Below are 23,002 nucleotides of genomic sequence, written 5' to 3'. Positions count from 1 at the left end.
AGCAGATCCTTTTATGCCGGACTGTACAACGCGAAGCCCACGGACAGCACGGCCTCCGAGTCGTTCCTGTCGTCTATCACGGAGGTCTTAGATGACGGCACGAGGGAGTGGTTGGACCGGCCGATATCCCTGGACGAGTTGATCAGAGCCCTCAAGTCCTTGCAGAGGAATAAGACTCCCGGGAGTGACGGCTTACCGGTCGAGCTGTATTCCGCTCTGTGGGACCTGGTCGGCCATGACCTGCTGGAGGTGTACGATAGTGCGCTTCGGGCAGGGGAAATGTGCAAGTCCATGAGAAAGGGCATCATTACCCTCATTTACAAGAGGAAGGGGGAGAGGGAAGAAATTAAGAATTGGCGTCCCATTTCACTATTGAATATGGACTACAAAATCCTAGCCAAGGTCATAGCCAACCGGGTCAGGTCTGTCCTGGAATTGGTGTTTCACCCTGACCAAATCTGCGCTGTGCCGGGCAGGAAGATCGCTGAGAGCCTCGCGCTCATCAGGGATACGATGCCTACGTACAGGACAGGCGGGTGGACACCTGCCTCGTCAGCCTGGACCAGGAGAAGGCCTTCGACAGGGTCTCTCATGCTTACATGAGGGACGTCCTCTCCAAATTGGGGTTCGGGGAGGGCATCCGCAATTGGATCCGGCTGCTCTACGCCAACATCGTTAGCGCAGTCTCGATCAATGGGTGGGAATCGGACAATTTTCCTGTTAGATCTGGAGTCAGGCAGGGCTGCCCGCTCTCTCCTGCCTTGTTCGTGTGCTGTGTGGAGCCCTTCGCCGCATCCATCAGGAAGGACGTGAGCCTGAAGGGCGTGACTATCCCAGGCAGCAGAGGCCTTCAGGTCAAGATCTCCCTGTACATGGACGATGTCGCCGTCTTCTGCACCGATCGTCGGTCGGTGAGTAGACTATTGGACATCTGCGGCCAGTTTGAACTGGCCTCGGGTGCCAAAGTCAATAGGGGTAAGAGCGAGGTCATTTTCTTCGGGAACTGGGACGACCGCTCCTTCATCCCCTTCACCGTCAGGACAGACTACCTGAAGTTGCTGGGTGTTTGGTTTGGTGGAGCTGGGGGCGTACACTAAGACTTGTGAGGAGCGTATCGCCAAACTGAAGCAGAAGCTGGGCAGGTGGACGCTCCGGTCCCCCTCCATCGCAGGTAAGAACATAGTTGTCAGGTGCGAGGGGCTTTCGGTACTGTTGTACGTGGCGCAGGCCTGGCCTATTCCCTGGACCTGCGCCGCTGCTGTCACCCGGGCCATCTTCCACTTCATTTGGGGGTCGAGGATGGACCGGGTCCGCCGGGACACCATGTACAAAGACATGGAAAATGGGGGAAAGGGCGTACCGAACGCCACCCTCGCCCTGACGGCTACCTTTGTGTGCGGCTGCATCAAGCTGTGCTTAGATCCTCAGTACGCAAACACCAAGTGTCACTACTTACTGAGGTTCTACCTGTCCCCGGTGTTGCGAAGGATGGGCCAGGCCTCGTTGCCGCGGAACGCTCCGAGTAGTTGGACCGTTCCGTCCCACCTGTCCTTCGTGGAGAAATTTTTGAAAGTAAACACCTTTGACCACAAGGCCGTCAGGCAGTGGTCAGCACGTAGTATCCTTGGGACCCTTCGGGAGAAGGAGAGGGTGGATCCCGTCGTGTGGTTCCCCACACAGACTGCCAAAGTCGTTTGGCAGAATGCCTCATTGCCAGAACTTTCATACAAGCACAAGGACATTGCTTGGCTGGCGGTGAGAGGGGCTCTGCCAGTGAGATCCTTTATGCATGCCCGGAATCTCTGCGCCACCGCACGCTGCCCTCAAGGTGGCTGCGGGGGGGACGAGACTGTCGATCACCTCCTTCTGGAGTGTGCCTATGCGTAGGAGGTCTGGAGGGGGATGCAGTGGTATTTGTCGAGGTTCGTCCCGAGCAGCTCCGTGACGCGGGATCCGTGCTCTACGGGCTGTTTCCCAGGACACACACCGAGACCAACATCAACTGTGCCTGGAGGACCATCAATGCGGTGAAAGACGCTCTTTGGTCTGCCCGCAACTTGCTGGTCTGCCAGCTGAAAGAACTGACCCCGACCGAGTGTTGCAGACTGGCGCACTCCAAGGTCCAGGACTACGTGCTGAGGGACGCGCTAACGCTTGGGGCAGCCGCCGCCAAGGCACAGTGGGGAAAGACCACAGTATGAAACCCCTCGTATTTCTTTTTCTTCTTTGTTTGTTTTTTTCCTTTAGTTGGTGTATGTACCCCCTGGGTAACCCGGAGCGGCTTGCATGACTGGGTAGGTGTGTAAATATGTTTTTTTTTGTACATCTTATGAATAAAGTATATTTTTTTGAAATAAAAAAAGTGACAAAACGTCTGAAAACTAACCTTCCAGCTCAGCGAGCAAACTCACATCCAGAGCCCTAAGTCTATTTAGCCTCTCCCTAAAGCTCAAACCCTCCAACCCTGGCAATATCCTTGTTAATCTTTTCTGAATCCTTTCAAGTTTTACAACATCCTTCCTGCAGCGATGAGACCAGAATTCATGCAGTGTTCCAAAAGTGGCAATATCCTGTACAGTCGCAACATGACATCTCAACTCCTATACTCAACACACTGGCCAATAAAGGCAAGCATACCAAACACCTTGCGGAACTGGATGAACACAGCAGGCCAAGCAGCATCTCAGGAACAGGAAAGCTGACATTTTGGGCCTAGACCCTTCATCAGAAATTCTGATTTCTGAAGAAGGGTCTAGGCCCGAAACATCAGCTTTCCTGCTCCTAAGATGCTGCTTAGCCTGCTGTGTTCATCCAGCTACACACCTCGTTATCTCGGATTCTCCAGCATCTGCAGTTCCTATTATCTCTGGTACCAAAAACCTTCTTCGCTATCCTCCACTTTCAGGGAACTATGAACATGCACTCTCAAATCTCTGTTCAGCAACACTCACCAGAACCTTATCATTAAGTGTACAAGTCCCGCCTTGATTTGCCTTTCCAAAAATGCAGCACCTCACATTTATCTAAATTAAACTCCATCTGCCATCCTTGGCCCATTGGCCCATCTGATCAAGATTCTGGCATACTCTAAGTTCACGCTGCTGTGAAATTTAACCAAAAGCATCAGCAAATCACTGAGACATTGAAAAATACATTAGGAGGGTGTGCTGCAGTTCATTTCCGTGAAGCAGACCCGGGGTGGGGGAAGAGTACGAAACAAGATGTGAAATAAAACAAGGTTACTGAAGTGACGAGGAGAGATTAAATTTTTTTTAAAAAATCAAATTTGAGACATCACAGGAAGGCTACTGAATATCAAAACTTTGTTTTCCCTTAAGAAGTTAATCTAAGGAGGTCAGAATTAAAATCCCTTATGATAAAATAAATTAAGAGTTAGGTAAAGCAGAACAATGATACCCGGAGTGGATAAGAAGGACAGAGTATACAAACATAGAAAAACAGCAGTAAATGGGGTCAAAAGGAGGCATAAAGCAAAAAAGGTAAAGTTAGTGGCTCTTTACTTGGATGCACATAGCATGTGGAACAAACTAGTTAAATTAGTTAACAAGTACAGATCAATGGGTATAATTTCATAGCCATTGTAGAGATAATGATACAAGGAGATCAAAACTGGGAAATAAAAATACAGGGGTATGCAACCTTTTGAAAAAAAAAAGCAGGAAAGAAAAAGGTGGTGAGGGAGCATTGTTGGTATGGAATTAAATAAGCACAGTAGAAAAAAATATCTTGAATCAGAGGACACGGTGAAGGTATAAAACAAAAAATGGCAAGGACACACTGGAAGGAACAGTGCATATGCCCCCTAACAAGAGTTACACAGCAGGACAGAGAATAAAACACAGGATAATTAGGCCATGCAACAAAAGCTGTACATTAATCATGGGTGACTTTAATCTTCATGTAGATTGAGATAGTCAGATTTGGCAAGGGAAGCTATGAGGAAGAATTCATACTGTGTACTTGAGACAGTTTCCTCAAACAACATGTATGGATCCAATCAGGGAATCAAGCTATTTTGGGTCTGGCAAGTGTACCAAAACAGCTTTATTCAGTAATATCACAGTGAAAGGTCCCTTGTGACCAAAACATGACAGAAGTTGGAATTCAGTCGAAGAGGGAACAAAATTGGATTGGTTTAAATAAATGTAATTACAGAGGAATGAGGGTAGAGCTGGCTGGAGTGGACTGGGTAAGGTGTTAAGTAGCAAAGTGTTACGAAATTGTGTAGAGTGTGTGGGGTCACTTTAAGGGGTAGAGTGCCTTTCTAAGCTTTGATTTATACAGAAAAAGAAAAGTCTGTATAGGGCTATACAGCCAGTTGTAAAATGTAAACATATTGATTGACTGTGTGATTGGAAACCTTAAGTTTGTTTTGATGTTCTGGCAACAAGCTGGAATCAACTAATTAATTTAAACCAAGCACTTTAACCATTGAAAGCCAACTGAATTTAAATCTGATGGTTTTGACAACTCCCAACCAATGCTATTGTAAGAAAATGAATACGTTATCCAAGGTATACAAGGAGAGGATTTTTGAAAATCAGGGGAGAGTGAATTGCCATCTGAGAAATAAGCAGAGCTCTCACAAGAAATCACTAAGCTCTCTAAGAAAGCACCATCCTATCCCTAAAAGGTACCAAGGCATTTTTAGCTCAGGGTCTTCACAGAAGAAATTAGAGAAAATATCCCTGACAGCCAGCTCAGCAGAAGAAAGGCTTTTGTGCATGATATTAATAGAAAGCAGTGTTCCAGAAGACACATTCTGTGTGAAATTGGAGAGATATAAATTTTAAGTTATTGTTGTCTTATTAATTGGGACTTATATAAGTGGGACTTGTGTTTATTTGAACAGCATACTGGTAGAATTTAGCTCAATTAGGTAACATTTAGGAGTTGGAGGGGAATTGTTCGGTTTGTTAGTAATTCTGTTAATTTGTCCATTGCTCTGGTTGAATAAATAAATTGTTACTTGTGATTTATAAAGTGGAGATCAGGGATTTTCTTACTTTGAGCCACTAAAGAGATTATGAGGGGCAAGGCAAGCTTCTCTGGATGTCTTGGATTTAATTAGTAGAAGGGAACCTCTACTTCTATCATAACAGATTGGGGCTTGTATTTTAGATAACAAGGTATAGAGCTGGATGAACACAGCTGGTCAAGCAGCACCATAGGAGCAGGAAAGCGGACATTTCGGGCCTAGACCCTTCTTCAGAAAATGTATTTTGTTTCATTATCAGAGGGGTTTGCCCTGCACCCCACCCCACAGCTTCATAACAAAAGACAGTTGAGGAACAACAGCAGAATTTTAAGAAAATGTTTCGTGAGTCAAGTAGTGAGAACAGCATTAATGACACTATTTACAGGCAGGCATTTTTCAACTGCAGATATGATTTCAGGATGATATGTTGCCTCTCTGCCTTCCTACAAAAGCAAGAGGCATGGTAAAGCCCAGTACAATTTCCCAGCCAAGTTAGAAAATGCCACCCATGTCATGTGAAAGAACAGACTGTCAGATAATTGAAAGATTTGACTGATAGGATAGTGATATTGAATAAGCTGTCTATGCTTAAATTTGATGAGGAACTAGACTGGATGAGATACACAGATACATACAAAGATATTGAACAAAGTGAGGATGGAAAATTGTTGAGGCACTGTCCATAACTTTTTAATCTTTCAGAATCAAGGATGTTATCAGAGTACTGGAAAATTGTAAAATGTTACACAAGAATAAAAACAAAATACTGCGCTGCAGTTGTCAGAAATCTAAAATAAAAACAAAATGCTGGAAAAACTCAGAAGTATGGCAGCATCAGTGGAGAAAAAAAAAGTGAGAGTCAGTGTAACATTGAGTCAATGTAACATTTCTTTGGAATTGAAGACTTGCATTGGCCTTGAAACATCAACTCTGGTTCTCCAGCACTTTGTTTATGCAACAAATGTCAATAGTCACTTGGACAAATGTGGGTTAGTTAAGGAAAACCAGCACAGATTGTTTAAGGGCAAATTTTATTCAACTCATTAGCTTGCACTTCGAATGAGGTAACAGAGGGGTCTGATAAGGGTTATGTTATTGATGTGGTGTAACTAGATTTCCAAAAGCTATTTGATAAAGTTTTGCAGGACAGCCTTGTGAACAAAAACTGGACAGCCTTGGATAAAAGATACAGTGGCACTATGGATATAATATTGGCTGAGTAACAGAGAAGAAAACAGTGAAAGGTTGATTTTTAGACTGAAGGAATGCTTCTTGTGGAGTTCACTAGGGATTGACTTTTGGAACTCTGCTTCTCCTGACAGCGATATCAATGAGCTAGATATTGGTAAAAGGGCATAATCTAAACTTTCTATAGGTAGTTCTGCTACAATGTCTGTTTCATTAATGCAAATTGGCTGTAACCTGAGCAATGAATAGTGGATGTTACTTGGATAACACAAACTTTCTGCTGTACGGGTATAGTGATTTTCTATAGTGATTTCCCTTTAACACAAATTTCTATGGTGATTTCCTAAAGCGTGAGGTCATGCAAGAATGAGTTATCGTGTTATAGGAGAACTACATGTACTCACGTGGGGACATACACTGATACAGACTGGTTGAGATGAATAGCTTTAACGTATTTAACTGCATAGTATTTCTTTCAGCTTTATTCCGTTTTGAAAAAGTATTACTTTTTTTTAAAAAGACTATATAAATACAGAGATACAACAACAAATGTGTCATGGATGAAATAAAGCAAGCTTACATCTGCACAGCCATCAGGAACAACACCTGCAATAAGGACGGGTGAATCTCCACGTAGAGTGAATCCAAATCCTTTTTCACTTTTCTTTAGGTGAACTTGTCTGGCTGGTGTCCACCGGTTCTTGGCAGAGAAAATTGACAAAGGTCCCTAAAAAGGGAAGGGAGGGGGGAGGGGGAAAGAAAGAATAAAGAAAGTCTTATTGTTTATAAATGCACTTAGGATGATCTCTAATTATATTTGGTAGATGTTGATGCTATGATATGAAGTTGTTCCCATTAGTCCTGTGAACAAATTGAAATTATAAAATTTATCAATAAAAACACAAAATTTGCATTCATATAGGACCTTTAACACCAACAATAAATCAAAATTGGGGGTGTTCAAGAGGCCAAGAATGGTGAACTGCAGACGTTTGAGGGTTATAGAGCTACAGGACATTACAGAGAAGGATCACTCGACCCGAAACATTAACTCTGATTTCTCTCCAGATGCTGCCAGACCTGCTGAACTTTTCCAGCAATTTCTACTTTTGTTACAAAGAAGGGATGGATAAGATCAGGCAGTACTGGGGAACATGGATGCAAATTTTGAAGCAACTATGGTTCAAGTTAAATTGGGAAGCTACGAATAAAGAAAACTGAATTCAAGTTGTAATTTGAATACAATATAATTGGATCAATTTTTGGTAAGTGAATGGATTTATGGTTGTGATAAATAGGCAGGTAGATGGGATTAAATCTATGAAAAAAGAGAGACGGACTGTTGTATTAATAGCCTCTCTCTAGCCTTAAAAATTTTAGTTGAATAACGTTAAAGGCCAAAGAATGAAATGATGAAAGGTTTTCACTACATGCATGAAGAAATTATACGTTTAAAATTAATGCAGAATTCTGTGATGGATGAACAGTACACTTACCAATCTGTGAAAAATATCAGTGACTTTCACCTTGGAGAAGTTTGGAGTTTTAATTTCTGGCTTCTGCTGTGTTTTTGCTGCAAAGGAAAGTCAGTACTGGTAAGTTTCATTTACTTATAGAATGTGCAGTATACAGAAAGCATATTTTCTCTCTCCACTTTAAGAAAATGACTATAAGTGGGTGATCAGAGAATTGCATGTTGCTGTTCCTCTGCCTCCGAGATCCAGGTTCAGTTCAGATGGGAAACATCATTTTCCTACACAGGATCCTACACAAGATCAGTTTTGTCAGATTTGATTTAGACTTTTTCCCTAAAAGGCTGAAAATGCTAGAAGAATTGAAATTTTCAATAGCAAGATTGAGAAAATGATCAAAAATTTGGTACTGAATTAATTATTAGAATGGAAGTATGAAGAATCAGAAGTATGAATGGGGATGTGAAAACCACACCAGTCCAGTAAAGAGGTGTTCATCCAGAGCAGAAATTCATACTCTAAAGTAACTTTGAGACATATCCTAACAATGAATAGTTAAAAGGGAAACTCATGTATGGAAATGCTTTTATCTTAGAACAGCCATTACTTATATTATTAAGTGGCACTGGCAGTGTGCTGCCTAAGTGAAAAACACTTATTGTACTCCTTCTGTCTTACTTATTCTCAGACTGTGTGCTAATGCTGTTGTTGTTATTCACAGAACAACAGAATCTTTTTCAAAGAAGTCCACCCAATCTATGTTTGCCCTACTAAATAACCGTATAGTCACTCCCCCAAACCCTCTCTACATCCCTGCAGGTGCCTCCCCTTTATATATTTACAAAATGTAGAAAGTGGCTTTATGGCATAGGAGGCGGCTACCTGGTCCATTAGATTTGTGCTAGCTACAAAATGAGCCAACCATCCTAATTCCATTTTCCAGCTCTTAACCCAGGAGATTATACAACTCGAGGTACATATCCAGACACATTTTATTTGAGCTGAGGCAGTAAGTTTTAGTGTCCTGCCAATTCTCTGGGCAAAATAAAATTTCCCCCCCTCTTACCTTTGGCTAATCATGCATCTATTCCTCTGATCATTGATGTCCTCTGTTAAAAGAATTGAGTCCTTTCTATCCAGTCTATCAAGGTCTCTCAACATTGTACACATCAATCAAATCTCCATTCTGACTCCCTGATTTTGGAGGAAAACAACCAATCTAACTTTCCCTCATGGATACAATTTCCAATCCCAGCAACATCCTTGTAAATTTCTCTGTGGGCCCTTTAGTACAATTCATTGTTTTTCAGCTACATTGAATGACTTGCTAACTCACATCACAAGATACAGAGAATCAACCATATTCTATGCTACTGAAGTCCTGTGAAAGTCAGACTGAAGTAATAGCTTACCATGCCTAGTGGACATTCATCAGCCTGTTCTTCTGTTGAAGACCACAAATTTACTGCACCAAATGGAGTGAATTCCATTTTGGTTGACCATGGTGAAACTTGAACTCTGAATTGTTTCATAAACACTACACTATGGGACTCCAATACCTATAAGGCCCATTCAGAACCCAATCCACTTGAAATTATGATGTTAGGTTTTTAAGAGATCAGATTCAGATATTATTCCCTTCATTTTCTGTACATGGCAGGATTATCAAATATTGGCAATTCATCATTACAAAAAATATTAACTTACGATGAATTTCTGGAGCTTCAATAGTATCAAAAAAGTCATCCTCACGATCAATTTCAGAGTACTTTTTCAGTGATCGTTTGTGGACAATAGCTAGCACCTCTTGCAGGATATCCATTTTCCTCAGAATCCTACAAAGACTGTGAATCCTCATTGCTTCTTCATGTTTAATTATTGCTTTCTTCAAATGAGCCTTCCCTATCAAAATTAAAAGTGGTGCTAGGGTTAAAGAGGTAGAAGAACACTTATTGCCGTGATTACTTACACCAAGCTGCATGCCAGTAGGACATTAGTGAGGCTCACATGGTCCACTCACCTCATGCACTCAAGTGAGTGCCAAATGTTGACTGAAACAGATTTTAATTCCATCTTCAAACTTGGGGGATCAGAAATAGTGAAATTAGCTTTGGACACTCTTGACCTGGCTGCTGGTAGTCACATCAATATCAGTAGCCTGGTATAAATTCTACAAGTATTTTCAGTGAAGACATGAGAAGGGCTGTTGTCATTTTCTTTTTCAATATATACAATGAGCTTCAGGATATAGGTTCATCACACTGTCCTAAGTACCCAGTTTCAGCTATACCACCATGAGAAGAGAAAGGCGGAAGTGAAATCAGTGACTCAATTAAACCAGAGTAATTCTACAGTACTGTCTAACAATGAATTGTAACCCCAAAGATTGAGGAAAAAAATATATTGCTGATGAATTACTATTAGATCAGTTTTCAAATATTATAGTGCTCAGCAAACCATAATTTTTCTGATTATGTCATAATTATTGACTAGTTCATCTAAATAAAATTTAGAAGCATATACTAGGCAGTCCAGTCGAGGTTCACCAGGTTGTTTCCAGAAATGAAGAGATTTTCTTATGAGGAGAGGTTCACTAAGTTGGGCTTGGACTCACTGGAGTTTAGAGAAATGAGGTGAAACCTTATCAAAACATAGGAGTTTTTAAAGAGGGCTTGACAGGGTAGTTGTGGAGATATTGTTTCCCCTTGACTGTCCTGTGGCCCTACACTGTCTCAGAGAAAGGAGTTGTTCATTTAAGACTCAGAAGAAGCGAAATTCTCCTCTGTTAGTGTGTAGTGAATTTATGGAATTCCTTACTCACAGATGATAGTCAAGACCATGTCAGTAAGTATATATGACTGGGAATAAAGGGGTAAGGTGGAGTTAAGGATTATTATTTCAGCTGTGAATGGAGGACTGGTCTTGATGGGCTGAATGGCCAACTTCTATCTTAAAATGAAATATTGAGAATGTTCAAAAAGCTATTTTTCATTATCTGGCCTTGCCAATGATATTGTATTCAGTTAGACAGGCAAAGTAATAAGGAAATCTGAACAAAGCTTTAAAAACAACCCTGAAAGTTATGACAGTTCAGTCAGTATCTGTAGCAACAAAATTGTGCATTAACATTTCAATATCAGAAGTCCTGATCTGCAGTTTGTGGAGAGATTCTAGTGGAGCTCCCAGGAGCAGGCAAAAATAGATGGGGGCACTTGAGTTTGCAAGTGGCAACAAGTCAGCTTCCCGACTTTGGATGAAAGGTCATACTCTCAATGAGAAGTGGCAAGAACCTATTTTTAATGCATAAACATGTTATGCATTCATTAAGATAGATAGTCACCACATTAAATTGTACCTTTGAGAGTCAGCAGCAAACAAGAAACATGTCTTTAGAAGAACAACTGATTAAAGATAGTGTGGAGCACAGATACTAGTCTTCCTGGTGAATGTGAAGTGAGCATGAGCCACTTTTCTTATACAGGAAGCTTTGTGGGACTGGTGGAGAGAAGACTGAATGTTCAGATTGGCAGTGTCCATGGAGATCAAGGAATATCTGGCCAAGGGAAGGCAACCTTGAAAAGCGTTGTTGAGGGGCAAACGGAAAGGGCTGGAATACAGTGGTAAGGTCAATCCCTGATAAGTATGTCAGTGTACAGGTCAAGGAAGATTGACAGCAGGTCAACAATGGCAGACAGAGAGGGACGAGGATGACGGCGAGCAAGTGTGATGGAGACAATCCCAAAGTTCTGGGGGTCAACTCGATAAAAACTAGGGCATCTCTACATGGACAGACATGAAACAAGGCTAATGGCAAGTGGCTCAAGAGTCACAGAAGGCAATATTGGCGTCATGGAGTGGAGTGAAGGTAAAAGCCAACTGACAGGTGCAGGAAGTGAAAGCTTCTCTGGGTGACCTTTATAGATGGCCCTCAAACACTCAACCAACCACTGGAATGGTAACAGCAGGTTCAGTGATTTTCTACACAGACCCATTAATAACTGGCCGTTCCCTATTGTTCTGCATAGATTTTGAGCTGCCACACAAAAAGCATCCCATGTCCAGGAGGAATTCCTGTTCAATTTTGGTCTCAGTCAGGACAACCACCACTGCAACATGATTCTGCCATCTTTGTCAATTGTTTGGCTCAGATTTTCCATTCTGTGGATAGTTGAAGAATGTATATGGTCTTAAAAATGCACATTGGGTCTTCTCAGAGGTCACGACAGAATGATTACACGGTAAATAACTCAAACTTGAACTTCTGATCAATGATTGGAAATTGCTGATTGGCACTCTCTGAAAATGTTCCCATTCTGAGTTGAGTTGGAGACTTTGGACGGTTCCTGCTGACTCACTTTAAGAGTTAGTCAGGAAAAGTTTGAAAAGTTAACCTAATGTAACTCTTCACTAACTTTAAAGTTGACAGCCTTCCTGAAACCTCACCCCCAACCACTTACCTGACACCTATAACCTATCACTTCCTTGCTGCCCTAGCCTTAGCTTCCCTCAGTAGCATGTCAAAGTGGTTTTGAGTCCTTTAAACATTTTACTACTTTGAACACAGGAAGTACTGCTTAAGCGGGTATGACTTGTGTCTCTTGAGGTGGATCCTGCATGAGAAGTCAAGCCCAAAAAAATCATGCAAAGATACAAAGATAAACTTTGTCTGGCTCAGGCTGGAAATAGGAATTCCGAATGAGATTGGAAGAATCGAGCATTTGTTTTTAATCTTAACAGTACTGTAATTTTGTTTCAGCACAGTAGGTGGCACTGAATACTGAGAATTCTGGAAATACCAGATGGCATGGAGGGTTGTAAATTGGAAATTTGTACATTGTCCTATTATATTTTTGACAGCTTTCTCTCGAGTATGCCATTCTCACATTAAGTGAAACAATGGTCTTTTTTATTCCCCTAAGACAACATTAAAACTATTTGGTTGTACTGCTACAAAGCAAACATAAAACCATTCTATTATCACCATTTTCTGAAGATGGGTCCAGATCCGAAATGTCAGCTATCCTGGTCGGCTTGCTGTGTTCATCCAGCTCTATGCCTTGTTATATCATATGAAATAATCTTATTTATTTTACATATGTAAAGTAACAAAATGATACAAAGCAACTAATTTTCCTTGAAACACAAAAAAAGTGTTTTTGGAAGTGGCGAAGTAAATCAAACTAAACTAAATGGTTAATTTTGGTTTTCTTCCACTCTCTCCTTCCCTCTTCCCCCATTCCAGCTGTTTCTCTCCATTCACTTTCTAAAGAAATGAAGATGCAGTAATGGCTTCACTACTTGAAGTACCCAAAATATCCATTCTTCATTAAAGAAAGCATTCAGTTAAACTCAATGCCATGTTCCTGGAATGGATGCACTAGTGAAGTAAAGTAAGTGATCATTGTTAACAACTACAAACACAATCCAAGGTTTACTTTCCCTCCATAGGTCACTCCGTACTGCCTCCACTTACTCGACCAAAGACGACGTTTAATCTCAGTCCACGGTCTGAGTTAATGTTTCAAACCTCTAACCTTAGACTAAAGGACACAGGAGCAGAAGTAGGCCATTCATCGCATTGAGTCTACACTGCCAGTCAACAAGATCATGCCCGAGTTGCTCAACTCCATTTTCCAGCCTTATTCCCTCAAACACCAATTCCATTCGAGATTAAAAGTCTATCTCAACCATGAATAGATTAACAACCCTGCCCTGACAGCCCTCTTCAGTAAAGAATTCCACAGATTCACTTCACTCAGAGCAGAAATTCCTCTTCATCAGTCTTAAATGGGCCAACTGTCAGTGTGAGGCTATGCCCTGTGGTCCTAGATTCTTTCCAAAGGAAATAACCTCTCTGCCTGTACCCTATTAAGCTGCCTAAGTGTCAGTTTCAATAAGGTATCCTTTGATTCTTCTAAACTCCAATGAGTACAAGCCTAACCAACTCAACCTCTCCACACAAGACAATTCTTCCATACTGAAATCAACCATATGAACTTTCTCTGGACCACCTCCAATGTCAGTAAATATTTCCTTAGATAAGGGGTTCAAAACTGCTCACAATATTTTAGATGTGCCCTGATTAGTGTTGTGTATAATTTTAACAAGGCCACCCTATGTTTATACACCATTTCATTTGAAATAAAGGCCAAAAATTAATTTTCTTTCCCTATTACCTGCTAAACTTGGATATTAGCTTTTTGTGACTCATGCACAAACTCCCTTGGTGCTGCAGTTTTTTTGCAGTCTGTCTGCATTTATATTATTCTTCTAATCTTCCTGCCAAAGTGCATAATATCGCAATTTCTCATCTGCCAAGTTTCTGTCCACCCATGAAAGCTGTCTGAAATCGCTCCATAGACTTTTTGTAACCTTCAGTACTTGCCTTCCATCTATTTTTGTGTCATCCACAAACCTGCATCCCCACAGATCTGTGGTGATCATAAACTTGGCATAACTACATTCATTCTGGCATTCAAGCCATTAATATATATTGCAAATTATTGTGGGCCCAGCATGGATCATTGTGACTCTCCAATAGCAAGAGATTTCAATACTTAAAGTCGTTTCAGAGATAGCAGGAACTGCAGATGCTGGAGAATCCGAGATAACAAGGTGTAGAGCCGGATGAACACAGCAGGCCAAGCAGCATCTTAGGAGCAGGAAGGCTGACGTTTCGGGCCTAGACCCTTCTTCAGAAAGAAGGGTCTAGGCCCGAAATGTCAGCTTTCCTGCTCACACTGCTGTGTTCATCTAGCTCTACACCTTGTTATTGCAATACTTAAAATGCTGTCTTTATCCCTTGTTTAGCCATTCCTCTATGTTAATCTATAACCCTCAACTTCACAGCCTCTAATTTTATTTAGTAGCTTTGCAGGTGATATATTTCAAACACCTTTTAGAAATTGAAATAATTCACATATATTAGTTCACCTTTATCTATCTTGCTTTTAAACTCCTCAAAGAACCTTTAATGAATTAGTCAGGCATAATTTTCCCCTTCATGAAGTCCTGCTCAATCTGTTTGTTTTTAAAATGTATTTCTCTTTAATATGCCAGCCTCCTCCCCAAGATAAATGCTAAACTAATTAGTCCAATCAGATGCTGAACATACAATAAAAACAAAACACATATAAAGAACACGTCTGGTTCCACCATCACCTGAGGTCATTGCTTTAGAAACCCTACATTTTTGCAAGCAACACGCAAAAACATTCTCATCTGTACAAGCTGGCCTTCCTATCCGCTATCTTGGAAAGTTCAGTTTCTTAAAATATCGTCACCTATATACTGTCATCAATACTACCTACATTAACTTCTTATCACCTTTAATTTCAAATGTGCATTTTTTGATGAAATCTCTCTCTGCATCTCTACGATTTCCTTCACCTTCAACAAGCGACATATAGGTAATAGTGAGCTGTTAATGCATGTAAATAGGCCACTCACTAGCAAGGTTCCCAAATAAGTGTTGAAACCTTAAGCAGGGAGTTGGACATTTTTTCTCAACAGCAAGAATCTCAGATTTTCCCATTGTCTATGTTGTTTAGAGGTAGGTGAGACAGCATTAACTTATTCAAAAGAAAGTGAAATATTTTATCATTGCCAATGCATACCTAATTTGCGTCGCTCTTCTTTATCTTTCAGTACTGTGATTAATGATGGACCCTCAGGCATCGTCACATGAAGCTGCTGAAGGGCCTTTACTTGCTCACTTTCCTCCTCGTCAGGGCCCACTGAAAAAAAATATATTGCATTCAAATAATATTGCGTTCAAACTGTCCTTTTCTTACTCAAATTCTCCTTGTAACATGCAACTTAGAGATTTCACCGGTCAGGAAATATGTATGCATGTTTACTTAATAACTGTCAACTTAGACCGAGTGGCAAGCATCTCAGCATTCTGTTTAAGAGTTAGCAAAATTTTTCAGAACTACATCCACTGCAACACCAAGGCTACCTTTCTCCACCTCTGCAACATTACCTGCATGTAAATTTGAAAGTCATTTTCTGATTGGCATGGTTCTTGGCTCTAGGTTAATAAAGCAAGTATCTATTAATCATTACAGTACCTAAAGTACTTTAGTTCCCAGGACAAAAAGCTTGGGAACTTGGGTCACGAGCAGCAGTGTGGCTCAGTGGTTGGCACTGCTGCCTCACACCTGCCAGGGACCTGTATTTGATTCTAGCCTTCGGTGACTGACGGTGTGGGTTTCACTAGGTGCTCTGGTTTCTTCCCACAGTCCAAAGATATGCAGTTTAGGTGGACTGGCCATGATAAATTGCCCCACAGTATCCAGAGACGTGAAGGCTAGGTAAATTAGCCGTGGTAACTGCAAGGTAATGGGGATAGGGAAGAATGCTGGATCTGGGTGGGATGCTCTTCAGAATGTTGATACAGGCTTGATGGGCCGAATGTCCTCTTTCCATACTGTATGGATTCTACAAAATATAAATATTACATAGTACCTGTAAAATCAATAATATCTCCTAATTTACTCAATGATTATGTCATAGTGACAACAACATTATCCATAAATCAGAAGCCTGGCAAGTCCTGCATGTCAGAGTGACCAGATGAATAATACAAGGCACGTAACATTATTTGAATGAAAATTTGTCAAGGCTTGCAGAAACTATTCAATCCAGTGGCATGGCATTAAATGGTACATTAAATTAAATCTAATCCACGTGCAGAATGCAACCGTAGCATGGTTTCATCCACTGCAAATTCCAGAGGCATTGGTCTACAACAGCTAAAAGTTTGGAATGTTTAGTAACAAGCAGATGAAGTTGTAAAATAAAACAAGTAAAAGCTTTGCTTCATATTAATATCAGCTCAGAAGTTTGATGAAGTTTGAATGCTGCACTGGGTTTTGTGTTTTCATGCTTTTTCCCCACAAACAAAGCATGGAAACAGGACACGATTGTCACCACTGATTTAGGTAGCTCCAGTTGGGAAACTGCACTTGTCTCACTGCAACTACTTCTTGAGACAGTTTCCCAAATGGCAACATTTTCATTTGAGTATAATAGTGCACAGCCAAGAGATACAGCCAGTTTTGCATCCCCGCACACAGATCAGAGACTGCAAAAGCAGTTGTCAAGTGCTTTAAGGCAGGCTGTTGAAAAGACTTGCCATAGGATCTCTGTGACTTGATCCCAGTTATTTTGTCAAATATTAAGTTCTCAAGCCTTCACATGCCCTTGCCCATTTCCAATTGCCCCAACTATGCCAACTCATGCCCCCGCATACCCCGAAGATTCAAAACCCTCAAAGCCAATTCATATCACTTTCATACCCATTTATCCAATATAAACTCTGTTCAGAACAAGTGACCCCAATCGCAATAATAGCATGAGGAGAAGTGCTTAAAAAAAATCAAATTTTCCTTTAAGAAGTTGCTATTGCAGCAACCCTATACAAGTGCCAAATCAATCGGACCTTTAAGGTATCAACAACAGAAAGTATGACGCATTACATCTCATGTGAATAAAGAGGCTGTAACAAATTCGATCACAGAAAGAAAATGCTTGTAAAGCTATCAAATAAACTTTTCCTTTTAGTGCATCTGTTTCAATTCCTTGGTTGATAATTTAATAAGCTTCTGATTTGATTATCTATTTGTCACCAGTGGAATGTTTATTTACACAAAACAAAGAGCTACCAAGTGATTATACTTTATTACTACCGTAAATGTCTGGTTGATTGGAAGATTCTTTTATGAGGATCTTGAAGCAGTCATTTATTTTAAATTTCAGATAGCTGGTTTTCAAGTATTCCTATCCATAGGGCTTATCATTTCTGTATACAGTATACATATTAGATGAGGTGGTCTGAAGCTGCTGTGAGGACCCTCTGGGAATGAGTTGGGGACAGGAGCTGGCATGGGCAAAGTTTCTTGAAATCATGTTTTGAAAGGTTTCTGCATCCAGTTCATGGTACACCAGTCCCCTGAAGGGTAATGAGCCACAAATCCGTAGGAAGCTGGCTCAACTCCATAGAAATTTTAGGGAAATGGAGATGCACATCCATATAACATCAACAATCAGGTCAGGAAAGCAAGGTATGGACTCACTTCTACTGAATCAGTTAAGATCAAGCCCATCCTTGTCTGGAATTGACTTTTTTTTTTAAACAACACCAACTCAGTTGTTGTTTTGGGCATTTTGAAAGCTGCATAAAAGACAAACACAAACTGACATTCATTGGTGATATCTCCTTCTGGAACACAGATGAACTAGAAGACAAGTTTCGTTTGTATACTTTGTCAAATAAATAGTTTTTTCATTCTCCAAGTGATAATTTGTAGAAGTCACTAATCTAAAATTCTTGGATTGTTCACTTGAACCGCGGTCATAATACGCACACATGTGCACTATCAGGTAAGATGAGTAACTGATACAGATAAAGATTCTCAAAGTCATGCAACCTTCTCAAGGTTAATTAATGATAGGCAATAAATGGTGCCGTAACCAGTGTCAGCCATAATCGAGAGAAAATAAGCAATAGATGAATGTAAACTACCAAACTGGTTTAAAAATAAGCTATTGGTTGAAGAAGCTTTTAATACAATGGTTTGAAGAATTATATGCCCCATTAAAAAGTTGTAACTGAAAGCATATTTTGATATACCAGTATAATCTTGTCAAAGAAACAGCCTCCCCTTTATTAAGAAGAAAGGGTATAATGATTGTTCCAAGAGGTGATTCTACGCTTAAGTCAGGGCAGCTTGGTCTGATACCGAGGCATAAGTTAGCAGGAAGTAACTGATTACTGGATGATTGAATGTATGGTTTCTTGTAATATTCTGCTGTATTGTTCAAATCCCATCAATAAATTAGCAATTTGAACTTTACTTTAAACGGCTTCTCAGTACTTCTTGTAACTGTCATGCCTGACAGCAGAGTAGGTAGAGGGTAGAAGATTATTACAACAGTGACTAAATACATTGCCCCTTCTCACTCATGCTTCAAATACTTTCTAGCTTGTATTACATTGGAGACGGCCCCGTGACCTTAGTCTATTCCAAAGTTACTCTATCTGCACCATGTAGGTGTGTAGCATTGATAAAAAAAACTTGAAAGAATCCTAATTAAGTGGACTTCCTTCCAAATTTAGAAACTTGAAATTATAGCACTCCCAAGTGCACTTGCAGCATGTAGAATGACTCTTATAATTCATACTTTTGTATGTATTTATGAATAGGAACAGGCTGTTTGGCCCTCCAGCCTGCTCTGCTATTTTAAGGAGTTTATGGTTGGTCCAATTATGGCCTTAAATCCAGATTTCTCTCCGATAACCTATGACATCTTTGAAGGGTCAAGAATCTATCAAATGTTGGCATTCTTTCCCCAAAAAGTGTTGCAAATGAAGTCACTGAATACTTTTAAGGCTAAGACTCACAACACTCAGAAAAATATCCTCTTCATCTCAACCTTAAAAGTGATGCCCCTTGTTTTTAAGGTTATAACTAATTAAACACAATTTCTCAAAACCATACCGACTCTGCCAGATCACAATTATTTTCTGAGCATTCTGCTATACCCACAATAATTGATTCTAGCAATTTCCCTAAGACAGGTGTAAGGTTAACTAGCTTATAGCCTTCTGCTTCCTGCCTCCCTTCTTTTATGTGTAGTACATGATTTTCCAATCCACTGGAAACATTCAAAAATCGAAGGAATTTTGGAAGATTATAAACAACACCTCAACAAATCTGTGCCCCAACTTTTTACATTCACAGGATGAGGGCGTCACTGGTCAGGTAGCATTTATTGACCATCCCGAAGAGTCAACTACATTGTTGCGGGTCTGGAATCACATGTAGGCCAGACCTGGTAAGAATGGCAGTTTCCTTCCCTAAAGGGATTAGTGAGCCCAATAGGTTTTTCCAACAATTAACAATGGATTCATGGTCATCATTAGAATCTTAATTCCAGATATTTATTGAATTCAAATTTTACCACGGTGGGATTTTAACCCAGGCAGCCAGAACATTATCTAGGTCGCTGGATTAGCAGTCCAGCGATAGTACCACTAGGCCATCACCTCCCCCTTACATGAACAATTATAAACTTATGTAGTAAGCTTTAAAGTTACATAGTAAATCATAAAAAAACTATATCAGATTTTGTCACAATACTTACTGATATGGTCGCAGAGTGCGATTGCTGCGTAATAGTGTGAAACTGCCTTGAAATACTCAGATTTCACCTGAACCATGGTTGTCCAAGAGAATGGAACATAGTTTTTCACTGGGGGTTGTATCATTGTCTGATAGACCAAGGAGTATACATCTGCCACCTAAACAACAGTAAAATAATGATTCAGGACAGCAAAACCAAATCTACATTTCTTCTGGTAATGCTATAGTGTAATGCAATTAGCTTCAGAAACTTCATGCTAAGGGGGTGAATAATGCATAAAAATAGCAAAATAAGCTGCATCTGAGGTTTCTGCTTCTGATTATCAAGCTACTGGAAAATACATTTAAGAACGATCAGAGATAGTGGGAACCACAGATGCTGGAGAATCCGAAGATAACAAAGTATGGAGCTGGATGAACACAGCAGGCCAAGCAGCACCCTCGGAGCACATTTAAGAACGATATTGGATTTGACGGGAATTACCTTTGCATTTGAATTTTTAAATTTTTAGGACTTCCAGAGGACGATGACAGCAGTGGTGATAGTTGCTGCCGATCATGTGGCATGCATATTACGAGCTGGGAGCACCAGCAAAATAGAATCAATCCAATAAATTAGGAATTTCATTATAAATTAGACATATGACTCACTGAATACATTTTAAAAGTGTCCAATTGCATTGTCGCCATTTGAAGTCCCATTCTTTGATCAAACAAATAAGGCATATGCAAAACACTTCTTAAATCAATTAAGATCTTTGAAAAGGTACAGGACAATTACTTATTGACCTGTTTAATAAGTAATACAGTCAGATATTTTGCTGTATGGGAAAAGCCCCTTCAGTCCACACTGGTCATTGAGAAACTATTTTAACCACATTTACTCTCAAGTCACTTTTAATAGGTTGTCATTGATTCTTTTGCAATTCATTCACGGTGATGGCAAATGTTAGTGCCAATACAAGTATAGACAGTATAAGAAGGGATACGTCTCTGCAAATATTATTTTTCATCTCTTACCCTTGCAGCTTCCTGTGCACACTGTAGCTTTGTTAAGAACTCATCCTTAACTCCCGCCACAACAACTTTTTCAAAGACGCATTCCTGTACTTGGGCAATCATCAAACGGACTAACATGTTGAGGGATGGAGTGCTCATATCGAGGCTTGGTGCGTTGAAGAAGTTTTCTTTTAAGTAGTTCAATGCACCTGAAGTTGAACAGGATATATTAGCATTATAATTATAGGACACAACATAAGTAGTGCTTACAATATGATAGCTGATCCGTGGAGGGGAAAAAAGTGCCTTCTACAACCTACATTAATATAACTTTCATCAATCATGCCCCGAAATGCTTCAAATCCAATTAAGTACTTTGGAAATGAGTCACTTTTATGTGTACAAGTGACATACCTCAAGGTGCTACGTGCAACTAATGAGATAACTTACCAGTTAAACTATATTGTCTTTGGTGGTGTAAGTGCACAGATCAGCAAGAGAACTTTGTCCTTAATCAAAAGAACTACATACATTTTTAGCACAGGAGTTGGCTACTCAACTCATCAGCAAATATTAACTGGTTGTCGGCTCTCATGCCTCCCTTTAAGCATCAATCTATTTTCCCAATATAGATCCCATGGTCCCTGTCAAAGCATGCCTGTTCAAAAAACTATTTCCATAAAGACTAAATCTGACTTCAATGGGCTGTAGGAGATTGAGATTCGCTCAACGCACCTACCCTTTTTAAAAACCTTAAAATGTAAATACAAACAAATTTGAGTTAATATTTAACTAAAAGTCAATGTTTAAATTTGGGGTCTCAGCCCTAAGCGAGGGTATACTGTGGAACAGCTGTAGTTACTTAAGTAATGAAGGTGGCTTGAACTGGTATTTTTATAACTGGAGCTCAGACAACTCAGTCACAATGGTAATGTAGGAAGTAGACTAAAGAATTTGTGCAGCAAGTACCTTCACTCCCTCAAACATGAAATACTTTTGGGATTCTAACATTACTTCAAAAAAATGTCTCCCCTACTTCAAAAATAGTGTTGCGTTACCATTTGTTTCCACCCTAGAAGGAAAACGCGGTTTCAGCTTAACAACTTCATCCAAATAAAACACACCACCAACAGTACAGCACTACCTCAGTACTGCACTGGAAAGATGGCTTTGATTATATGCTCATGTCCTAGAGTGGCACCTGAACTCTCAATCTTTTGACTCAGAGGCGAGAATGCTACTGACACTCGACAAGAGTAGAGAATTAAATTTTGTTTTTAAGTAGTAAGATCAAGTTTCCCTTTCCATTATTGATGATTAGATCTCATCATAAGTTTAAGATGTACTTCTTGTCAAGGCTTGAAGACATCATTTAATTCAAATGCATCTGAATGTCCTACTATGAAAGTGTTTGTGATGGCAGCACAAATTTCAGTTTAAATTAGCTACAGTGGGTGCTGTTGGCAAATAGCTAGTGCAGAGAAGCAAAAACACAGTAACTTGTGAGAGACCTCCTGGGGGGCCAAATTCCACTTTTAATGATGCACAACTGATGTCATGTACAGGAAGCTCTTTTGTCAAGCACTTCTATAACAGGAGATCTGCGAAATGTAAAAGACATATGTGGAGAGGCTTTGGTGTAGTGATTAGATTCCCTACAGTGTGGAAACAGGCCCTTCGGCCCAATAAGTCCACACTACCTCTTGCAGCATCCCACAGAGACCCATCCCTGTATAACCCACACACCCCTGAACACTATGGGCAATTTAACATGGCCAATTCACCTAGCCTGCACATCCTTGGACTGTGGGAGGAAACCGGAGCACCCGGAGAAAACCCACGCAGACATGGGGAGAATGTGCAAACTCCACACAGACAGTTGCCCGAGGCTGGAATCGAACCCGGGTCCCTGGCGCTGTGAGGCTGCAGTGCTAACCACTGAGCCACCATGCTGCCTTAAGAGGTTATGTTATTCTATGGACATGGGTTCAAATCCCACCCATGGTAGAAGGTAAAACTGGAATTCAATTTTGGTGCTGCATGGTGACTCTGTGGTCAGCACTGCTGCCTCACAGGATCAGGGGCCTGGGTTCAATTCCACCCTTGGGCAAGTGTGTGGAGTTTGTATGTTTTCCTATGTTTGCATGGGATTTCTCCAGGTGCTACGGTTTCCTCCAACAGTCCGAAGAGGTGGA

The 23,002-nt window shown here is 40.6% G+C and overlaps 1 protein-coding gene across 1 annotated transcript in view; it reads right to left on the bottom strand.

Annotated features, from left to right (window-relative positions):
* Positions 1–23,002, bottom strand: part of rhpn1 (rhophilin, Rho GTPase binding protein 1) — a 108,985-nt gene that overhangs the window by 7,776 nt on the left and 78,207 nt on the right. The window contains exons 8-13 of the mRNA XM_048529617.2: positions 20,829–21,016; positions 19,810–19,966; positions 15,276–15,395; positions 9,367–9,561; positions 7,684–7,760; positions 6,768–6,914 (exon numbers count right to left, since the gene is read on the bottom strand). Coding sequence (XP_048385574.2) covers positions 6,768–6,914; positions 7,684–7,760; positions 9,367–9,561; positions 15,276–15,395; positions 19,810–19,966; positions 20,829–21,016 — 884 coding nt within the window. The remainder of the gene's footprint in view (positions 1–6,767; positions 6,915–7,683; positions 7,761–9,366; positions 9,562–15,275; positions 15,396–19,809; positions 19,967–20,828; positions 21,017–23,002) is intronic.

This window comes from Stegostoma tigrinum, chromosome 5 (assembly GCF_030684315.1).
Source record: "Stegostoma tigrinum isolate sSteTig4 chromosome 5, sSteTig4.hap1, whole genome shotgun sequence".
NCBI lineage: Eukaryota > Metazoa > Chordata > Chondrichthyes > Orectolobiformes > Stegostomatidae > Stegostoma > Stegostoma tigrinum.
The sequence above is the reverse complement of the archived record's forward strand: the minus strand, read 5'-3'. Positions and strand labels throughout refer to the sequence as shown.